The sequence below is a fragment of the Salvia hispanica genome, chromosome 4 (assembly GCF_023119035.1).
Source record: "Salvia hispanica cultivar TCC Black 2014 chromosome 4, UniMelb_Shisp_WGS_1.0, whole genome shotgun sequence".
Lineage (NCBI taxonomy): Eukaryota > Viridiplantae > Streptophyta > Magnoliopsida > Lamiales > Lamiaceae > Salvia > Salvia hispanica.
In genome coordinates, this window is record NC_062968.1 from 54,968,102 (window position 1) to 54,989,699 (window position 21,598).

The 21,598-nt window shown below is 37.4% G+C and overlaps 5 protein-coding genes across 5 annotated transcripts; 2 read left to right on the plus strand and 3 right to left on the minus strand.

Annotated features, from left to right (window-relative positions):
* Positions 1 to 374: 374 nt before the first annotated feature.
* LOC125221424 (UDP-glucosyltransferase 29-like) lies at positions 375 to 1,736 on the minus strand. The gene has a single exon (XM_048123543.1). The coding sequence runs from the start codon at positions 1,734 to 1,736 to the stop codon at positions 375 to 377; it is 1,362 nt and encodes a 453-aa protein (XP_047979500.1).
* Positions 1,737 to 3,308: 1,572 nt separating this feature from the next.
* On the minus strand, positions 3,309 to 4,688 carry LOC125221426 (beta-D-glucosyl crocetin beta-1,6-glucosyltransferase-like). The gene has a single exon (XM_048123544.1). It carries the CDS (start codon positions 4,686 to 4,688, stop codon positions 3,309 to 3,311), a length of 1,380 nt encoding a protein of 459 aa, XP_047979501.1.
* A 5,302-nt stretch (positions 4,689 to 9,990) lies between these two features.
* LOC125185283 (beta-D-glucosyl crocetin beta-1,6-glucosyltransferase-like) lies at positions 9,991 to 11,512 on the minus strand. The gene has a single exon (XM_048081793.1). It carries the CDS (start codon positions 11,461 to 11,463, stop codon positions 10,078 to 10,080), a length of 1,386 nt encoding a protein of 461 aa, XP_047937750.1. The 5' UTR covers positions 11,464 to 11,512; the 3' UTR covers positions 9,991 to 10,077.
* Positions 11,513 to 16,384: 4,872 nt separating this feature from the next.
* Positions 16,385 to 17,917, plus strand: LOC125224484 (UDP-glucosyltransferase 29-like). Its single transcript, XM_048127888.1, has one exon. It carries the CDS (start codon positions 16,421 to 16,423, stop codon positions 17,768 to 17,770), a length of 1,350 nt encoding a protein of 449 aa, XP_047983845.1. The 5' UTR covers positions 16,385 to 16,420; the 3' UTR covers positions 17,771 to 17,917.
* Positions 17,918 to 19,073: 1,156 nt separating this feature from the next.
* Positions 19,074 to 20,779, plus strand: LOC125217530 (beta-D-glucosyl crocetin beta-1,6-glucosyltransferase-like). The gene has a single exon (XM_048119050.1). The coding sequence runs from the start codon at positions 19,081 to 19,083 to the stop codon at positions 20,470 to 20,472; it is 1,392 nt and encodes a 463-aa protein (XP_047975007.1). The 5' UTR covers positions 19,074 to 19,080; the 3' UTR covers positions 20,473 to 20,779.
* The last annotated feature ends 819 nt before the right edge of the window (positions 20,780 to 21,598 follow it).

Below are 21,598 nucleotides of genomic sequence, written 5' to 3' on the forward strand. Positions count from 1 at the left end.
TCGGGAGCAAACCCGAATCAGCAACTGCGGCTGCAGCAGCCTGTCCGCCCAAGACTTCCAGCCCCGGCTAGAGCGTACGCTATAGAGCAGAAGCAGCCCAAACTAGCATCCTTAATAGCATTAAAAATGTTTTTAGCCGTCGTTCTTTTTGTTAGTTGTGAAGTATTGTCATATCTATCATACTACTCCTTCCATTCTGCGGTAATGGAAGCGTTTATTTTTGACACGCGATTTAAGAAAACTTATGTTATTACATTCCATTCACTTATTTAACCAATCAGCTTGAACCAATTCCCCAATCTTCAACAAAACAAAAAAATACAACAACAAGAACAACTCTAATGTTGTTGATCAATCAAACCAAACAAATGAACTCATGCCATCCTCTTGTTCTTGACACAAATGTCCAAAAGCCTAGAAGCCATTTCTCTCACCTCCTCTCCCTCCTTTTCTCTTATCAGCTCACTCAAACTCCTAGCCCTACTCCTCAAACCCTCCTTCTCCACCACCATCACCTTCTCAATCGCCCTCCCAATCTCCTCCCCATAATACACCCCTACCCCACCCTCCCTCTCAACCTCCACCCCCGCCCCAAGCTCCTCCACCCATTGCGCATTCAACGGCTGCTCCACGTTCATCCCAGCCCCCACCACCGGAACCCCAAAATACAAGCTCTCCGTCACCGAACTCCTCCCACAATGGCTCATAAACCCTCCAACACTCGGATGCCCTAATATCCTCCTCTGCGCCGCCCATCCCGTCACCACCAAACCCCTCTCCCCCACCGCTTCAAGAAACCCTACCGGCATCTCTTCCTCAACCCTCCTGTCTCTCTCCTCAAATGGGAACCTCACCACCCACAAAAAGTTCACATCTTTATTCAACAACAACCCTTTTGCTATCTCCCCAATCTGCTCTTTAGATAAAAAGCATTCACTCCCAAAGGAGATGTATATGGTGGAACCAGCCTCTTTCTTGTCCAGCCACTCCATGATTTCAGACTTCTCGAACATGTCGTCCTCGTCAGCATCGGAAGCAATCATTGGACCAGTGCAAACGATCTTTTTCTTGCTTAAGGTCGAAAGATAGTCCACATATTTCTCTTCAACACATCTACAGCTCTTCACCAATGCAATGTCGGTGGATATTCTATAATTCCCAAAGGGATAGTCATCATCTGCCCCCTTTATATTCGGCCGAACCGGGTTCCTCATCCGGGCTATCTCTGACTCCGGCATGCTCATTGCCGGAGATGGGAATCCATCGTTGGTTCCATACGTGTGGAGGTGGTGGAGGTAGGAGATGGAGGAGGCGCCGCAGACAGAGAAGTAGACGCTAGGTATCCCCATGGAAGAGGCGATCTTGGGGGCCCACGGCTGGAAAGTGTCGAAGATGACAAGGTCCGGGGTTAGGGTTTGGAGGGTTTGTGTGAAGCTGAGGGTTGATTCTTGGAAGTTGTGGATGAGGGTTGGGATGAGGCTGGAGGGGAGGTTCTTGGTGGTGTGGAGGTGGGGAGGGAGCTCGGGGGGGGATGGCATGTGGAGCTCTACTAGTTGGAGAGAGGCGGTGGCGTGTTTTGAGAGGTAGCGGAGGTTGACGGCGGTGGAGCAGAGGTAGATGGTGAAGTTGTGAGTTGCTATGAGGTTTTTGGAGAGTTGGAGGTATGGGAAGATGTGGCCGTGAGCTAGCCATGGGAACATTAGGATTTTGAAGCTTTCTTGTTTCTCTCCGGTCATGACTCTGCGAAATTTTCGAAACATAGCAACTATCAAATTATATAATTCAACAGAATTTAAACTAGGAAAATAAGCTAGAATTGATGATTACCTCGGATTACAATTGCTTAAGATCTGACAAATTCACCTTCAAATAAGCCCAATGATAAATAGCTCTTGTGTGTGTGAGGGAGTGCAATGGGAGTCTTTATATATTCCTTGTTAGTACATAGTTGTATCTTTAATATTTATCTCCTACTATTATTGTAGATAATTCCATTAACTTTTTAATAAAGTCAATCTTATCATTTTATCTCTCATAACAATAGTAAAGTCAAACTTACCATTTTCTCTCATTTCATCTTTAAAGTCTTTTATTATTGTTTCACAACAATAGTAAAGTCAATCTTATCATTTTATCTCTCATTTCATCTTTAAAGTCTTTTTATTATTGTTACATACACCCTCCAGCCCATTAATAATTATAATTATTAAAATGACAAAGTTTTTTTTTTTTTTTAATCTATGGACAAATCAACACCTTTGTTAATGTTACAAATGACAATATTTCAATAAAATAAGAAGAGAAATTATAAAATAAAGGAATATAAATATATATATATATATATATATATATATATTAATAAAACATGTCGTTTTGAAAATTATTAAAAGATGACATTTTGTGAATGGATGAGATAATTGAGAAAAATTAAAAATTCATGATTTAATATTCCAATTTTAAAGTTTATGGTACAGACTACCACATTTCATGATTTAAATGACTATTAATCCTTTAACATTTTTGTCCGGACCCCATTAGTTATCTCATTTCATTTTTACTATAATTAACAAATGGACTCAATATTTTACTAATTCATTCCATTAACCATTGCTATAAAATTAAAATTATATATTAGTATAATTCACATTCCACTTACTTTTTCTTTTATTTTTCTTAATAAAATCAAACAATGTCTTCAACCCCACAACCGTAAAGAAAAAAAGGGACAATTATTAAGGATCGGAGTGCATATTACTCAGAATATTCTTTAATATTTATCTCCTGATTTTTGTAGATAATTCCATCAACTTTTTTATTGATTTTTGTAGATAATTCCATCAAATTTCATCACTTATTATCACGCTTAATAATTTTAATTGTCAGCGACTTTGATTTATGCTGATCAGAATTGAATTGTACTTTTAGGTTTCCGACTGTTTTAGGGGCTAAATCAACTGAATCAGTGTAATTCAGCGGAGCTATTTTGAATATTAGCTATCTGATTTATTTGATTGCATTCCGTTTTAGAATACTGTTGCTCGATTTTGTTACCATTTCTGTTCGTTCGTCAATATACATGATTCAAGCATTTCATGTTAACAAAAGTTGATTGAGTTTCAAAGCAAATTTTGTGGCTGGATTGCTTTGAAATAAATTTGATTATATTTAAATCACACTGGAATTTAGTAGTCTATGAAAGAAGATTTCTCAGTCTAGATTTTGGCAGTATGAAATGTTGCAGCCCTGCAAAGAAAATAATCTTCGATTATATGAAGCTCATTTCATATGTTTGGTTTTAGAAGGTGTTACTACTTCTTCTGCTTATGTTCCAAGCAAATTTTCCTCAGTTGCTCTGCTGCTTCATTCATCACACCTTCATCTTCCTTTTTCATTTTCTCACTCAGTTCTGCAGCCTTCACCCTCATTTCTTGGCCCGATTCCTCAACAATCACCTTCTTGATTGCATTGGCAAACTCTTGGCTGCTAAATTTTCCACTTCCATCCCTTGCCACCTCCACAGCCACACCGGCCTCCACCATTAACCTAGCATTCAGTGGCTGGTCGAGCTTGAAAGGTATGCATATAACCGGCACACCAAAATGAATGCTCTCGAGTGTAGAGCTCCAACCACAATGACTCGCAAAAGCACCAATACTAGGATGTGCTAGAATATCATCCTGTGGTGCCCATCCTTGAATAATCCGGCCTCTCTCTCCCACTCGGTCGAGAAATCCCTTTGGCAGCATCTCATCTAGAGAAACTCTCTCCCCTTTAGGAAACCTCACAACCCATATGAAGTTCACCTTGGATATCTCCAGCCCCTTAGCTACCTCTTGCATCTGATCCTTGGAAAAGTAGTTCTCACTCCCACAAGAGATGAAAACAGTCGAAAACCGGCTCTTGCTGCTCAGCCATTGCAAGATACCTGAATCATCATCCTCATTCGTTGCTCGTGCAATAAGTGGACCGACAGGGACAATTGTTTTCTGCAGCAAGACAGATAAGTAGTCAATGTACTTCTCTTCGAAACTTCTGCTTGTCTTTACCAAGATAATGTCTTGAGATAGCTTGAAATGAGCAGATCCAGGATTTTGATCATCGTCCTGGATGATCTTTGACACGACCGCGTTTTCTGAGGGCATTTGCCTTTCTTTGTAGTCTTGAAGATTTAATGCATCATAAGGGAAAGGTGAGTTTGTCCAGTGGTGGTAGTAATATGCATGCACAAAAGCTGCTCCTGGTGTAAAATTAATGGCGGGAATGCCTAGAGACGAGGAGGCTGTGGCCGCCCACGGCTGCAATCTGTCGTAGATCACCATATCAGGTTTTAGGGAGGAAAGTATGGTAGAGAAACTGGATTTTGACTTGTTAAAGGCCTCAATGAGTTTGGGAATGAGAGTTGGTGGTATATTTTTCGTTGTGTGGTACTCTGGAGGAAGCTCGGGTGATGATTGGAGATGAAGCTCGACTAGATGGATCGTGGCGCCATCTGAGCTCCTTGCAAGAGCTCCTCTGACGGAATCGAGACTGACTGGTGTTGAACAAAAGTACATTTTGAAGTTTCTCTTAGAGAGATTCTTGGCTAGTTGAAGATAAGGGGATACATGTCCATGCCCCAACCATGGAAACATTAGAATGCTATACATACTTTGGTTTCCCTCCATTGATGAAACTCCGTTTTTAGCCATCTCTCTGTCCTGTCCTGATTTCCTGAAAGAAACAATAGGGAACCGTTACAATAAGAAATTGGTGCTATCTTAAGTAAAATTAAAACTCCATCTCCTATTAATATGGAAGAAACTGGTTGGAATAGAATAAAAAACTTGGTTTGAATATACAATCTTGATGCATAACAATGTACTTCCTCCGTCCCGCTTTAGTAGTACCATTGACTTTTCTGTCCTTTTTTTGTAAGCCTATTTATATTTTGTATCAATCCCTGCTTAATTCACTATAGACTATGGTGAATTAAAATCCATGTTTCACAGCACCATAAATCATGGCATATTAGTCCATTTTTAGAGCCTCTTAAAACCATTAAAACATTAAAGTGATAACATAAACGAATTGCAATTGCAAGAAATAAGGGATAATCACAGAATGAACTTTTCAACCTAGTAGCGAATCAATCACTAAAAGAACTAGAACACAATTCTCCAATTAAAGTAACATGCTTTTAGGTTAAGCTCATTTCCAAGTGATTATCTTATTTCACATATAAGTCATTTACAAGACATGTTCTCAAATAAGCATAGAATTTTCACATATCACCACCTTGACCATTTGACATCATATCATGGCATTCAACATCACTTAATTAGCACTTGATATCATATAATCACATCATATATCATCAGATAATTTAATTTCTCCATCAACACATTTCTATAATGATATTTTAACTTTAAATGTAAGTGTAAAATCATGCTTGTTTCATTTTTTTTTAACTATGAAAATATGTTAGAAGTGAAGATTACCTCAGATTACAATATACACGCGTTTATCCGACGAATTCACAGCCAATAAATTGAAGAGGAATATTTCTTGTGTATGTAAGGGAGTGAAAGAGGTGAACGGTGAAGTTCTTTTTATTCTTGTTAAATGGTATCTGGAATATTCTTTAATATTTATCTCCTAATTTGGTAGGTATTTGATTAACCTTTATAATTGAAGTCTGCCTTATCATTTTATCTCTAATATTTGCCTCCTAATAATGTAGAGAATTCCATTAACCTTTTGAATTTAAGTGATAATTATCATTTTGAGCATCTCCTTAGAGAGAAGGTACATAAAAAAGGTATATCATTTATTTACCTTCTTAAAAAATGAAATATACCATTTTAAAAATGCATTAAAACCATTTCTATTGGAGAATGATTTTTCATTAAAAGAAGGTAAATATGGTAGTTATAAAATTTTACCTCTGCATTGATGGGGAGGTAAATATACCTCTTTAAAATGGGAAAATGTATATTACCTTCTCAAATACCTCTCTTGAGAATGATTTTTCATGAAAAAAAAAGATAAATATGGTAGTTATATTAGTTCTACATTTACTTCTTCCCTTGGAGATGTTCTTAGAGCATCTCAATGGAAAGGGTAATGGAGAGGTAAAGAGAAATAACTATCATATTTACCTCTTCTTGATAAAATTTCATGCTCTAGTGGAAAAGGTATTTGGGGAGGTATTATACCTTATTTCATTTTGAGAAAATATCTTTACCTCTTCTTGGAAGAAAAGGTAAAAAATTAGTTATTTTTATATGCTTCTTAATTTACCTTCTTCTCTTGGAGTCCATTACTTTTTAAGAATGTATAATTACCTTAGACCATGTTTGGTTGACGGGAAAGTAAGGTTGGCAAGGAAAATGATTCCTGGAAAAATGAATCCCGGGAATATGATTCCTAGTAACTTTACTTTCCTGTGTTTGGAAAATATCAAGATTTTAAATTTAAATTTAATTTAAACACCAAACTAAAAATATACTTATTATTTTTTATTTATAAAAAATTAATAATTAAATTCTTAATAAACTATTAAATACAAATAATAATAATTATATTATTATATTTATTATTACAATGGATAGTTTAAATATGAATTATCTATCATAATAGAAAATAATACATATAATTATAGTTTGAAATATTATACTCATTTATAATAATAATAATAATAATAATAATAATAATAATAATAATAATTAGTATTATAATTATAATATTTAAGGATGTTATAAGTGAATAAATTTAATAAATGAAAATTACACTATAACTTTATTGATTAATTATTAATTTATAAAAATATTAATTATTATTTATCATATGATTTATATTATATAATTATATTTTAATTATTTAATAAATTATTAATTATTATTATGAATTATATAAAATAAGTTATAAATATGATAATTTTAATCATAGTTATTTATTTTCTAAAATTAAGTAGTATGATTTATATTTTCAAATTATTTTTAAAACATTCTAAGTAATAATAATAATAATAATATTAATAATAATAATAAAACTATACTATATTGCATTATGTATATAGATAATGCTAAAACCGGGAAAAAGAATAACTAAGAAAAGCTAGGATTCAGAATCCTGAAAAATTGTACTAACTTTCCTTGTTTTCGGATTCTGATTATTTTCCCAGTTTGATTAAAAACTGAAACAAACACAGAAATTTAAAATTTAAGGAATCAGATTACTTTTCCAGACAGAATCCTGACAACCAAACACGGCCCTAGTGTTTCTTCTCCAAAGTACACGGCTGGACTCTTATTTTCAGAAGATAAAAATTTAAAACTGTAAAACATTACCAAAATGCCCTTATACTTGTTGATAGTGTGTACAAAGTTGCTATTATTTCTATATTTTTCTTTGTATCCTTTATTTTCTCATAATATGATTCCATATTCAACATTTCTCTAGACTCTATACCAACATGCAACGGCGGATCCAGGTGGGGTCAGCCGGGATCGGCCGACCCCATCACCGGCCACGGAGTGCCACCAGGAAGCTATTTTCTTCCGCCTCCAACCCTTCGGCATCTGTGATTCCGCCCCCACCTCACGCAGTGTGAGATGACGAGGAGACTGGACATAGAAAAAGGAAGGATGTGAGGCAGCTTGTTGCGAGAACGAAGGAGTTGGAGTCCTTGCGGTTTTTGCTTTCGGAGAGAGAGAAATGATAATGGAGATGTCACTATTGTTTTCTTTTCCCTATAATTACTCGTGAATTAAAAGATACATGCCCACATAATTTGACTAAATTTAAAAGATTAAATATCTTAAATTGTTATCTAATTATTAAATGGGCTTTGAATTTTTTTATATGATCAAAATCAACTTATCTAAATTAAACACAAGTAAATATTTCTTAATTTCTTTTAATTTTAGTTTTATAATTTAAATTTTAAACCTTTAACTAGTATCATGCCTGTACTAAATTTTTAATTCTAATTAATTAAACAAATTAGAATCAATATTAACCATGAACAATATGAGTAACAATTTTAGTTATATGAGAATAAAAAATCTATACAAATCAACATTGAAGTATAACAAATTTGAAACAAATCACTTAATATAATGTTTAAACAATAAATCATGGAATAGGATCCTCGCCTAAAACTACAATAAAATAAAGAACAAAATCAATAATTAATACTCCATCCGTCCCACTTTAGGAGGTGAATATGTCTACTGGGCCAGAATATATGTAGCATAATTGATTTCATGAATGTAACCAAAAGAAGCGTCAATAAGAAGCAAATCCAAAACTCAACCTGTTAATTTCACTAAATTCAAATATAAATATAGTAGTAATTGTATACTATCAAATTAAAGAAAAAAATATTAATTAGAAAGAGAAATAGAAGTACTCCATAGCCAAACTTGAGGAAAACACCAAGTGGAGGAAGAAGAATAGTCACGATAATGTCGATGAAAGTTGTTGCATTTGCTGATTGAAACGGTGCGGAGATCGGGGAGGCGAGAGAGGATGTGTGTGGTGATTTCCGATGGTAGAATTTTGAAGAAATCACGGCGACGGCCATACATGTTTAGAAGAGGCAAAGCAATGCAGAGTATATTTTGTCAATTCAAAAATCGGTGAATCTCCTAATTGCAATACAAAAATATTGAATCAAATTATCTATGCTAATCTCCCACTCACTCACGTGTATATAAAACATGGGAAACTAAAACTAATCTCCACAAAATGTGGTAACCAACTAAGTATGATTATATATTTATTAGAATTAATTTCTAAATTTTATATTAATTGCATTTACATCCCTTAGCATAAAATGCTTATTCAAAACCTCCCAAAACTCCCCTTTTACATACTGTATAGATATCTATATTCAGTTTTTTTTATATTTAAAAATTTGGGATGTTATAGAAAAATTACCATCTCATTACAAGGGAAGCGTATTAATTTTTGGGGCTTCCCATTATAAGTGATACATTTTCTTTTATGACAAAAACAACACGCTGCCTCTCTTTTTTACTTTATTCTCTCTCCTATTATTTCTCTTTTTTTTTGGTTATAAGAGAGGGCATAGCCCTTAAGAAAATATTACAGCATGTCCAGCTCGAACATATGAGGTTCCCAAATAATCGCTCAATAACAAGTTCCGTACCCCAATTGGTGGCTCATCATGTAGGTACAAACTTGAATCCCGACCTGACAACCAGCTTGCCAAAAAGTCAGCGACTCATATTCTTTTTTAGTACGTCATAACTAAGGAATGTTATTTTTTTGTCAAGACACGATTGTTCTCTCTTACTTTATTATCTATTTTCACTTTTATATTTATCTCACCTCACTTTATTCTTCCTCCACATAAACATCTTTTTTCTTAAATTCTGTATTCAAAAGAAACGTCTCCCTTATAATGGGACGAAGAAAGTGGGGAAAGTTATTTTAAGATACCTCACATAGATTATTTAAATTAAAATATATGTTTATAAAAAAATGATTATTTTAAATATTTACTATCTTGTTCGATCCCACGATATTTAGTTTCTGGATCCACCATTGCCAACATGTAGCATTTTTAAATGTATGTATTGACGGGTTTCTTCCATACTACTTAAACTATAATCATAATGAACAACTGCATTATTTTTGCATTAAAATAATTAAAAACCATAATTATTTGAATAAACCATAATTAATTAATATGCAAAAGGATTATCGTATCAACCTTAATAAAACCTAAGTATAAATATAATTAAAAAGTAAAATAGGAAAATGGGAGTCTTTAAATTACTTCCATATGCAAATCTACATTTATGAGTGTGTAATGAGTCACAAAATTGTCTTTCCACACACTTATTCAACCAATCAGATCGAACCAAACCTCAATCCTTACACAAAAGCATGCAAAAAGTGATGGTAATTACTAATTAGAGTGCAATGGATCAAATCTCAACTTATAACAAACACCATATATGAACATAATAGGAATGCAGTTACAATCAATCTTCAATAATAAAAAAAAAAAGTTCAAATGTTGTTGCTCTCCATCAAACCAAACAAATCAAGCAAACCCTCCTCATGTCATATCTTCTTGTTCTTGACACAAATGTCCAAAAGGCCACAAGCAACCTCTCTCACCTCCTCTCCCTCCTTCTCTCTCATCACCTCACTCAACCTACTAGCCCTATTCCTCAAACCCTCCTTCTCCACCACCATCACCTTCTCAATCGCCCTCCCAATCTCCTCCCCTAAATACACCCCTACCCCACCCTCCCTCTCAACCTCCACCCCCGCCCCCAACTCCACCATCCACTGCGCATTCAGTGGCTGCTCCACATTCATCGCCGCTGCCACCACCGGAACCCCAAAATACAAGCTCTCCGTCACCGAGCTCCTCCCACAATGGCTCATAAACCCTCCAACACTCGGATGGCCTAATATCCTCCTCTGCGCCGCCCATCCCGTCACCACCAAACCCCTCTCACCCACCGCTTCAAGAAACCCTACCGGCATCTCTTCCTCGATCCTCCTCTCCCTCTCCTCAAATGGGAACCTCACCACCCACAAAAAGTTCACATCTTTATTCAACAACAACCCTTTTGCTATCTCCCCAATCTGCTCTTTAGATAAAAAGCATTCACTCCCAAAGGAGATGTATATGGTGGAACCAACCTCCTTTTTGTTCAGCCACTCCATGATTTCCGACTTCTCAAACATGTCATCCTCATCAGCATCGGAAGCAATCAATGGACCAGTGCAAACGATCCTTTTCTTGCATAAGGTCGAAAGATAGTCTACGTATTTCTCTTCAACACATCTACAGCTCTTCACCAATACAAAGTCCGTGGATATTCTGTAAATCCCAAAGGCAAAGTCATCATCCGCATCTTTGATAATCAGCGGACCCCGGTTCTTCATCCGGGCTATGTGCGACTCCGGAAGGCTCAGTGCCGGAAATGGGAATCCGGCGCCAGTTGCGTACGTGTAGATGTGGTGGTAGTAGGAAATGGAGGAGGCGCCGGAGGTTGAGAAGTAAACGCTAGGTATCCCCATGGAAGAGGCGATCTTGGGGGCCCACGGCTGGAAAATGTCGAATATGATGAGGTCTGGAGTTAGGGTTTGGAGGGTTTGAGTGAAGCTGGGGGTTGATTCCTGGAAGGCCTTGATGAGGGTTGGAATGAGGTGGGAGGAGAGATTCTTGGTGGTGTGGAGGTGGGGAGGGAGCTCGGGGGGAGATGGCATGTGGAGCTCTACTAGTTGGAGAGAGGCGGTGGCGTGTTTGGAGAGGTGGTGGAGGTTGACGGCGGTGGAGCAGAGGTAGATGGTGAAGTTGTCATGTGTTGCTATGAGGTTTTTGGAGAGTTGGAGGTATGGGATGATGTGGCCGTGAGCTAGCCATGGAAACATTAGGATTTTGAAGCTTTCTTGTTTCTCTCCGGCCATGATTCTGCGAAATTTTCGAAACATAGCAACTATCAAATTATAAAATTCAACAGTATTTAAACTACGAAAATAAGTTAGAATTGATGATTACCTCAGATTACAATTGCTTACGATCTGACGAATTCACCTTCAAATAAGCCCAAAGATAAATAGTTCTTATGTGTGTGAGGGAGTGCAATAAGAGTCTTTATATATGTACTTGTTCGGACATAGTAGTATCTTTAATATTTATCTCCTAATTGTTACGTTGTAGATAATTCCATTAAATATGGACTGTGGACTCTGCAAGATGTGATGCTAATACTAATAAGGAATTTTGAAAATAAAATTAAATATTATAAAAATAATACACTGTCGGTGGGTGAACAATAATTTTGGTGGTCAACTTAGGTTTTAATGTAAAATGAAGAAAATATTAAAAAATAACTGAAAGAGAATAAATAGAATTGAAAAAGGGGACAAATGATTGACCATATTATCAAAAATGCAAATAGATTAATTTTTATGAACAAATTAAAATAAAAAAGGAAAGATTAATAACTATTTAAATACGAACATAATAACAACGATAAAAATTTATTGTCTGATGAAGATGAAACCTCAATACTAAAATAATGAAGATGAAGGCCCATGCATTAACTAACAAATAATGAAGATGAAGGTTCATTATTTGATTCAAACAAGATAAATCTCCAAAATTAATTTTCACAGAGTCTCGGTCAACATCTTCCCCAACCAAATTTCAATGTGTTGATTAATTTCTAGAATTCAAACCTATACAAAAATTCTACTGTAAACTTTCATCATAAATACTTGGATTAGAATTAGTAATGAGTAGACAAATGAATTAGAGAGATATACCGCAGATGGAAATGGTCGGCGGCGGTGACTGAATCCGGCGGCGGAAGAATGAATGGAAGGAGAATTTCTCGTTTCTTTTATTCACAACTTGTTCTAATTAATGTTAGGAGTTAAAGTCCAAAATTGGTCCTATACATAGGATCATTTTATTTTTATGATCCTAATCTTTATTTTTTGAATTTTTTGGTTCTGCACATATGAAAATTTGATCATCTTGGTCATCCGTCAATAGTTCTGTTAATTTTTTAACAGTCAACACGTTTTGCCCAATTTTGACCAGTTTAGAATCTTAATTATGATTTTTAAGTCACTAATTATTCCCTAATTATTTTAACAAATATATCATATATCCATTAAAAAACAGAAATAAATAAATAAATAAATAAATAATAAAATGAAATACAAGGCAGACGACGGGACCTCCTCTCAACATCGAGAACATCCTTCAATTTGTAGATCACATACTCCAATTTATTGCCCCAATTTCAAATCCATCAACACATTGACAAAAAAAAATTAACAGTAAGCACGAATTAGGGATTAGGATTAGTGTTTACCTAATGAAGCCATTGTTGTTGAGGTCAGCAGCGAACGCGCCACCGCCAGCGTCGACAGCAGCACAAATCCCCCACCGTCATTCCCGATGTGGTCAGCAGCAGTCACACCGACGTCACACCGACCAGCCTCCCCATTATCGTCTTGAACGCCTTGTCGTCGTACCCTGACATACTTGGATTTTATATGGTTTTAGAGGGTGGTTATGTATGAATTTGATCATATTTTGTCTATTATTGGACGTGTTTATATCTACTTTTCTATTATGTTGGTATGTTGACCATTTTGTTAAGAATGTGTAGAAAAAGGTACAAAATATGTGGATGTGCAGCAGCCTTGGTTTGAGACAATATTTACTGGATATTTTGAAGTCCAATAAGCCCCTAATGCATATCAATCTCTTCTACTTTGAAAGATCTTCGCGTGGGTATCTCGCACGCCTCAAACGAAGTTCGGTAGAAGAAGTTATGGCCGTTATACGAACACTGCGCTGTTCAGAAATTCCCACCCGGCCGGGTGAATTATTACCCTATAAATCCACCCGGCCGGGTGGCGTAATTATGCCTGCGAGATTCCAGAGAGTACCAAAGAAGTCCCACCCGGCCGGGTGAATTTCCAGTGGATTAATTCCACCCGGCCGGGTCCGTCAGTCTGACGTTTTTCAAAGCAGAAACGCTATTTTTGAAGAGGGGAATAAGAAGGAAGAATTAGGTCAATTCTGAAGCATTCTCGACAAGCGACAAAAAACACGCTCTCTTTTTGTGAAGAACTCTTGGAAGAAGATTGAAGATTCAAGCTTCAATTCCTCCGCCAATTGCGATTCGCATCATGATTTCCACTATTTTTCCTTGTTTCTATTTGTTTTCTACCATGAACATGAGTAGCTAAAAACATCTTTTATGTAGAATTCTTGGTGAAGATGCATTGATTTATAGTTTTAATCCAATTGACTTCGTTTTTATCTTGCTCTTGCAATTGTTTGAATTATCCTTGTGCTTTTTCCTAACAATTGCTTGATCACCAATTGGGAGTGTAGGGTTTCTTAGAATAATCGGGAGATGAAATATTTAACCTTGGAAGAAGAATTATTCACACCTTAATTCATAAAACTCGGGAGAGTTGAGGTTTTGAGTGGGATCTTTAATCTAATCGAACTATTAGGAGTTAGGTCTAAGAATTAGAAGGGGACTTCAATTATTACACCTAATCTACGGATTTCTCACCTCGGGAGGGGGTTTAATCTATATTTGTGACTGATTCAACAATTCTGGAGACTTTAAATTGTAAATCGGTTTCAATTGGGTTAGGCTATGAGTTGTGCATCGGATCCTTGAATTCTGCATATTTCTCTATCATTTTTACAACTTGCTTCTTTATTCTCTTGTTTAATGTTTTATTTTAATCTTTGTTTTTATATGCTTTTAGTATTTGTTAGTTTAAAACCAAAATTCTCGATCGTCTGGATAGTAGTTGAAATTTGTTCGTGGTACTTAGGTTTACACTAAATTGTCTCTGTGGGATACGATATACTCTTGCTTGCTGTTTGCTACGATAACCCCGTACACTTGCGGGTATTATTTGGGTAAAATAAAGTTGAGTCATATCCCACTGTTGCCATCGACAGGTAAACGGAATCCACCCAATTGAGGCGCTCCACCATGTGGAGGAACAGGATCCCGATCCCGATCGGAGGTTAGCTCTAGGCCTAGGTTTCACCGTCGACTGCCTATTCGCCGTCGGTCGCTGATCGGAGGAAGATTCCGTTGAATTGAGTGAAATGTTGAGAGAGAGAGAGAGACGTATTTCATTTTATTTTTTATTTATTTCTATTTTTTAATGAATATATTTGTTAAAATAATTAGGAAATAATTAGTGACTTAAAAATCATAATTAAGATTCTAATCGGGTCAAAATTGGACAAAACGTGTTGACTGTTAAAAAATTAATGGAACTATTGACAGAGGACCAAAATGATCAACTTTTCATATATAAAGAACTAAAAAATTCGAAAGATAAAGTTTATGATAAAAAAAAAAGGTAAAATAATTATATATTTGAGATTAATTTTAGCCTTTAACTCTATTATTAGCATCATATGTCAATTCAGTTGAGACTTTTCTTTTCCATTGGTTATTTTCTATTGATTCAATAATGCCCACGATTTTCGCAAATACTTAGTGCAGTGATATAAACATAATTACGTCTTACATCGCACTCAATGTGTCAAAGAAATTAAATATTAAAATTATAGCATACACATTTCGCGCACACACATATTATAATACTTTTCGCAAATACTTATATCAAAATTGATAAACATATTAAAATCTTACATCACACTGAATGTATCAAAGAAATGTTAAAATTATAGCATACACGTATCGCGCACACACATATTATAATACAAATAGTCTTTATTAGTAGTATATTCTTAATGATAGACATTAAATCACGTATAGATCTGATATAGAAATTGTCCACTCCTTTCCTGTCATCTATTAAAAACTAATACTCCTTCAATTCGGTCATATAAATAAACTATTCATAAGTGTGAAGTACACCCTCCGTTCTATAAAGATCGTCTCATTTTTTCCATTTACGTTCGTCCAACAAAATTTGTCTCATTTCACTTTTTATCATTTTTGTAGTAGATCTCGTATTCCACTAACTCATTCCTACTTACATTTTAATATAAAACTAATATATAAAAATAGGACTCACATTCCACTACTTTTTATTACATTTCTTAAAACCCGTCTCCGGTCAAAAGTGAGACACTCTTTATGGAACGGAGGAGTAAAAGAGAGGAAAAAAAGTAGTTGAAATTGTGCAAATGGTGGAATCCATAAATGATAAAGTAAAAAAAATTATCATAAATGAACATAGACTATTTCTATGGAATGGATGAAAAAGAAAATATGACTTATTTCTATAAGACGGAGAGAATATAATTATTAAATCATTTTAGGTATAGTTTGACCAAAATTTGCATCATTAAATCATATCCTTTTATGACCATAAATAAAATATATAATCACTTTTATTTAATCCATTATTCTACTTTATTCTCTTATATTTTATTTTATCTTCGTTTAGTCCACTCTACATAATTTTTTTAATTCTCCGTGTGAAAAGCAACACCCTTTAATAAGGTGCGAGAGAATATATTCGATTTGAAAAAATAGTACTATAGGTAACATCCAAGCAAGGCAGCCGGCTTATAGAAATATTGTACTCCATCCGTCCCGCTTTAGCAGTCCTATTAACTTTTTTATCATCTTTTTATAATAATGATAAAAAAATTAATTAAAGAGGAGAAATGATAAATTAAGAGAGAGAATAATATAGAGAAGAGTATTATCTACACCATTGTCTCTCTTACTTTACTATTTCTTCATTTTAATTATTTTTATTATTTTTACAAAAAGAGGGCAGAAAAGTCAATGAGACTACTAAAGCGGGAGAGGGAATACATTCATGACTTGGAAGCATCAAAACATTGATTATATACATAATCAAACTCCCACCACAAACTAGTGATATAGTTTGTGTTTGTGTTTACCAAATGGAGTCAAATGAAGCAAGTCTCTCCATCCTAATGTTCCCATGGATAGCTCATGGCCATGTCTTCCCCTACCTTGAGCTAGCCAAGAATCTCACCAAACACAACTTCAACATCTTCTTTTGCTCCACTCCCATCATCCTCCAATCCCTCCCTCTCCCTCACCACCTCCCCATCACCCTCGTCCCCCTCCACCTCCCCTCTCCGCCGGAGCTCCCTCCGGACCTCCACACCACGAAGCACGCGCCCCCACACCTCATGACCCTCCTCCGCGACACGTTCCACGCCTCCAAGGCCGCCTTCTCCGCCATCCTCGCCTCCCTCCACCCCGACATCCTCATCTACGACGCCTTCCAGCCCTGGGCCGCCGAAGCCGCCGCCAAGTCTGAAATCCCCGCCGTCCACTTCGCCACCACCGGCGCCGCCGCCTACTCCTTCTACTACCACCTCTTCTTTAAAAAAAACACCCCCTTCCCCCACGACGCGCTCTACCTCCGCCCCCACGAGCTGGAAGCTCTTCTGGCCGTTGGCTCTAATCTCAGAGACAGCGACACCGACAGCGACCAGCTCAGTGAGGGGCTTCCCCACTTCACGCGGTCCCGCGATGTCATCCTGATGAGAACGTTGTCGCGGGGCGTGGAAGGGAAGTATTTGGACTACTTGTCCCTCTTGTGTAACAAGAAAATAGTCCCTGTGGGCCCACTTATTACAACAACAACGACAACGACAACAACAGACGAAACAGATTCAGACATCATGGATTGGCTAAGCAAGAAAGAGAGATCGTCAACAATTTACGTCTCATTTGGAAGCGAGAACTATTTGAACAAGAAACAAGTTCAAGAAATGGCTAAAGGTCTAGAAGCTTCGAGAGCCAACTTCATATGGGTGGTGAGGTTTCCCTTAGGGGAGAGAAAGGAAGAAATTGATCTTCCGCTAGGGTTTGTGGAGAGAGTTGGAGAGAGAGGGAAGATTGTGAAGGGGTGGGCCCCACAGGCGGAGATTCTGTCGCATGAGAGTGTTTGTGGCTTTGTGAGTCACTGTGGGATGAGTTCGATGATCGAGAGTGTGTATTTTGGGGTGCCGGTGATCGGAGTTCCGTTCAAGGTGGACCAGCCGTTGAATTCGAGGGTGCTCGTGGAGGCCGGGGTCGGTGTGGAGGTGGCCAGGGACGACAACGGGGATTTCCGAGGGGATGACGTGGCGGAGGCGATCGGGAGGGTGGTGGAAGGTGGGGAGGAGATGAGGGCGCGGGCTGCCAGGATGAGGGAGACGATGAGGGGAGAGGGAGAGTGCGCGGTGGCCGAGGCCGCCGCGCACCTCAGGCGGATTTGTAGGGAGGGTTTTGTTTAGCAAAACATAATAGAGAAGAATAGCTTAGGTAGAGTGACAGTCTCAAATTCTCTTCTGTAGACTGTAATGTAATTTTAAAAATTATAGTGCTACTTGTGAGTTGTGATGTGCCCCTATATTTTAAATTTTAAATTTGTTTACAATTATCACATATTTATTCCGAGCCTTGTGACGTGCGTCCTTATATATTTTATATTGATGCATGTTTTCTTTCTTAATTGTTGTTCTCTTTGTCAGATGGTAGTGATGGCCATTTATCGAATTACTAAATTTTATGGCCGGCTACGTTCAACAAAATAGAATTAAAAAAATGCCATGATTTTTATAGTTTGGTATTGACAAGGTTGTCTACACCTAATTGTAGACCATTAAGTATTAAAGAATTTACGTAAAACTAATTCATCATGTAGTTGTAGATTTGTACTCCCTCCCTCCGTTCCATAGTAGTGGAAGCATTTCTTTTCGATACGCGATTTAAGAAAAATTGTATTAAATAAGTTAAGTAAATGAAGAATAAAGTAGGATATATGGAAAAGATAGATAGATAAAGAGAGAACAGTGAAAGTAAAGTAGAAAGATAGATAGCATTTATCATCACATTTTTCGATAATGATATTTTAACTTTAAATTGAAGTATCAAGTCATGCTTATTTCGTTTTTTTAACACAGTTGGACTCTTATTTTTAGAAGATGAATATGTAAAACTTTGTGAAATTACTAAAATAATATGATTCCATATGTAGCCTTTCTCTAGACTCTAATACCAACATATAGCATTTTCAGATATATTATTGCCGAGTTTCTTCCATAACTACTTTAACTTTAATGAACAACTACATCATTTTTGCATTAAAATAATTAAAAAACCATTATTAATTAAATAAAACATGGCATGTGTGTAAGTATGAATAGCTAGATTCCAAAAGATCACTATTATTCTAATCAATTAATTAATTAATATACAAAAGGATTATAATCACTCTAATTACTTTATTCTCTATTTTACTTTACTCTCTCACATTTTATTTTACTTCATTTAACCTACTACACATAATTTTCTTATTCTCCTTGTCAAAAGAAACACCTTAAATAAGAGTAAATTCGATTTGAAGAAAAAATATATTGGTAACATCCAAACAAGGCAGCGGCCGGCTTATAGATATATTATACATAATACATTAATATACTATTCCAACTTGACTTGAAACCATCAAAACTTTGATTATATATATAATCAAACTCCCCCTCCCCTCATAGTATAACTCATATACACCACAAATTAAAACATATTTTGCGTGTGTGTTGATCAAATGGAGTCAAATCAAGAAAGTCTCTCCATCCTAATGTTCCCATGGCTAGCTCATGGCCATGCCTTCCCCTACCTTGAGCTAGCCAAGAATCTCACCAAACACAACTTCACCATCTTCTTCTGCTCCACTCCCATCATCCTCCAATCCCTCCCCATCCCTCACCACCTCCCCATCACCCTCATCCCCCTCCACCTCCCCTCTCCGCCGGAGCTCCCTCCGGACCTCCACACCACGAAGCACGCGCCGCCACACCTCATGCCCCTCCTCCACGACACGTTCCACGCCTCCAAGCCCGCCTTCTCCGCCATCCTCGCCTCTCTCCGCCCCGACATCCTCATCTTCGACGCCTTCCAGCCCTGGGCCGCCGAAGCCGCCGCCAAGTTTGAAATCCCCGCCGTCCACTTCGCCGCCACCGGTGCAGCCGCCTACTCCTTCTACTACCACCTCTGCTTAAAAAAAACCACCCCCTTCCCCCACGATGCGCTCTACCTCCGCCCCCACGAGATGGAAGCCCTTCAGCAGGCCGCTGACTCCAATCTCGGAGACAGCGACCTCAGCGAGGGGCTTCCCCACTTCACGCGGTCCCGCGACGTCATCCTGATGAAAACGTCGCGGGGCCTGGAAGGGAAATATTTGGACTACTTGTCCCTCTTGTGTAACAAGAAAATAGTCCCGGTGGGCCCGCTTATTACAACAACAACGACAACGATAACCACAGAAAAAACAGATTCAGACATAATGGATTGGTTAAGCAAGAAAGAGAGATTGTCGACGATTTACATCTCATTTGGAAGCGAGAACTATTTAAACAAGAAACAAGTTCATGAAATGGCTAAAGGTCTAGAAGCTTCGAGAGCCAACTTCATATGGGTGGTGAGGCTTCCCTTAGGAGAAAGAGAGGAAGAAGAAATTGATCTTCCGCTAGGGTTTGAGGAGAGAGTTGGAGAGAGAGGGAAGATTGTGAAAGGGTGGGCCCCACAGGCGGAGATTTTATCGCATGAGAATGTTTGTGGGTTTGTGAGTCACTGTGGGATGAGTTCGATGATCGAGAGTGTGTATTTTGGGGTGCCGGTGATCAGTATCCCGTTCAAGGTGGATCAGCCGTTGAATTCAAGGGTGCTCGTGGAGGCCGGGGTCGGGGTGGAGGTGGCGAGGGATGACAACGGGGATTTCCAAGGGGATGACGTGGCGGAGGCGATCGGGAGGGTGGTGGAAGGTGGGGAGGGGATGAGGGCACGGGCAGCCGGGATGAGGGAGACGATGAGGGGAGAGGAAGAGTGCGCGGTGGCCTCGGCCACCGTGCATCTCAGGCGGATTTGTAGGGAGGGTTTTGTTAAACATAACATAGTAATAGAGAAGAATAGCTTAGGTAATTCGACCTTGTTTCATTAGTTGGTGGAGCACTATTAAAAGCGCGAAATAGTGACGGAATTAGTGACAGCATTCAAAAGCTCAACAACTAGTGACAGGATTAGTGACGGAAATGTGTCAGTCAATAATTAGTGACAGACTTTCCATCACTAAGCGATGTAGTCGCATGTTCCGTCAATAATTTTTTTACTGACATGTTAATAGTGACAGTATCGCTGAAACTTGATCTGCTACTAACTTATTTAGTGAAGAAATTTCACTGTTTAGTGACGGATATTTTCATCACTAATTGGCAATTCTTTTTAGTAGAGTGACAGTCTCAAATTCTCTTCTGTAGACAGTAATGTAGTTTTAAAAATTATTCTACTACTACTTGTGAGTTGTGACGTGCCCCTATATTTTAAATTTTAAATTTTAAATTTGTTTACAATTATTACATAGTTATTCCGAGCCTTGTGACGTGCGCCCTATATTTTATATGGATGCATGTTTTATTTCTTAATTGTAGTTCTCTTTGTCAGATGGTAGTGATGGCCATTTATCGAATTACTAAATTTTATGGCCGGCTACGTTCAACAAAATAGAATTAAAAAATGCCATGGTTTTCATAATTTCGTATTAACAATGTTGCTGCGTACAGCGTACACTTGTCTTCACCTAATTGTGGACCATTAAGAGTATCTGTAGTGGTGCTCTTATGCAAGAGTAGCCGTCGGCGCGGCGAGTACCGTGCTCCTGCCGACGGCACGGACGTGCTCGTTGGCAAGAGCACTGTCGGGCCGAAGAGCACACTTACGTGGTGCAACCCCATTGGCCAACAGAAATTCCGTAGGAATTTTTTTTTAAATCGAAGATAATCCCAAAAATTAAAAATTATATATATTTTTCGATTCCCAAAAATATAGCCATTTTTCTTTTACCTTTTTTTCAATTTTTTTTATATCGAAATCATCTATAAATGCGCACATTCATTATCCATTTTTTACATCAAATTATATCTCACTCATACTTCTCTCATATTTTTAAATTGCTCTTACCTACATCTTCCTCTCTCACTCAAACACTCTCTAAATCAAAAAAATGAATCCAAACAAGATAATTGTGGAAGTGGAGCGCGAAGAACAAGAATACTATCAACAATATTGTG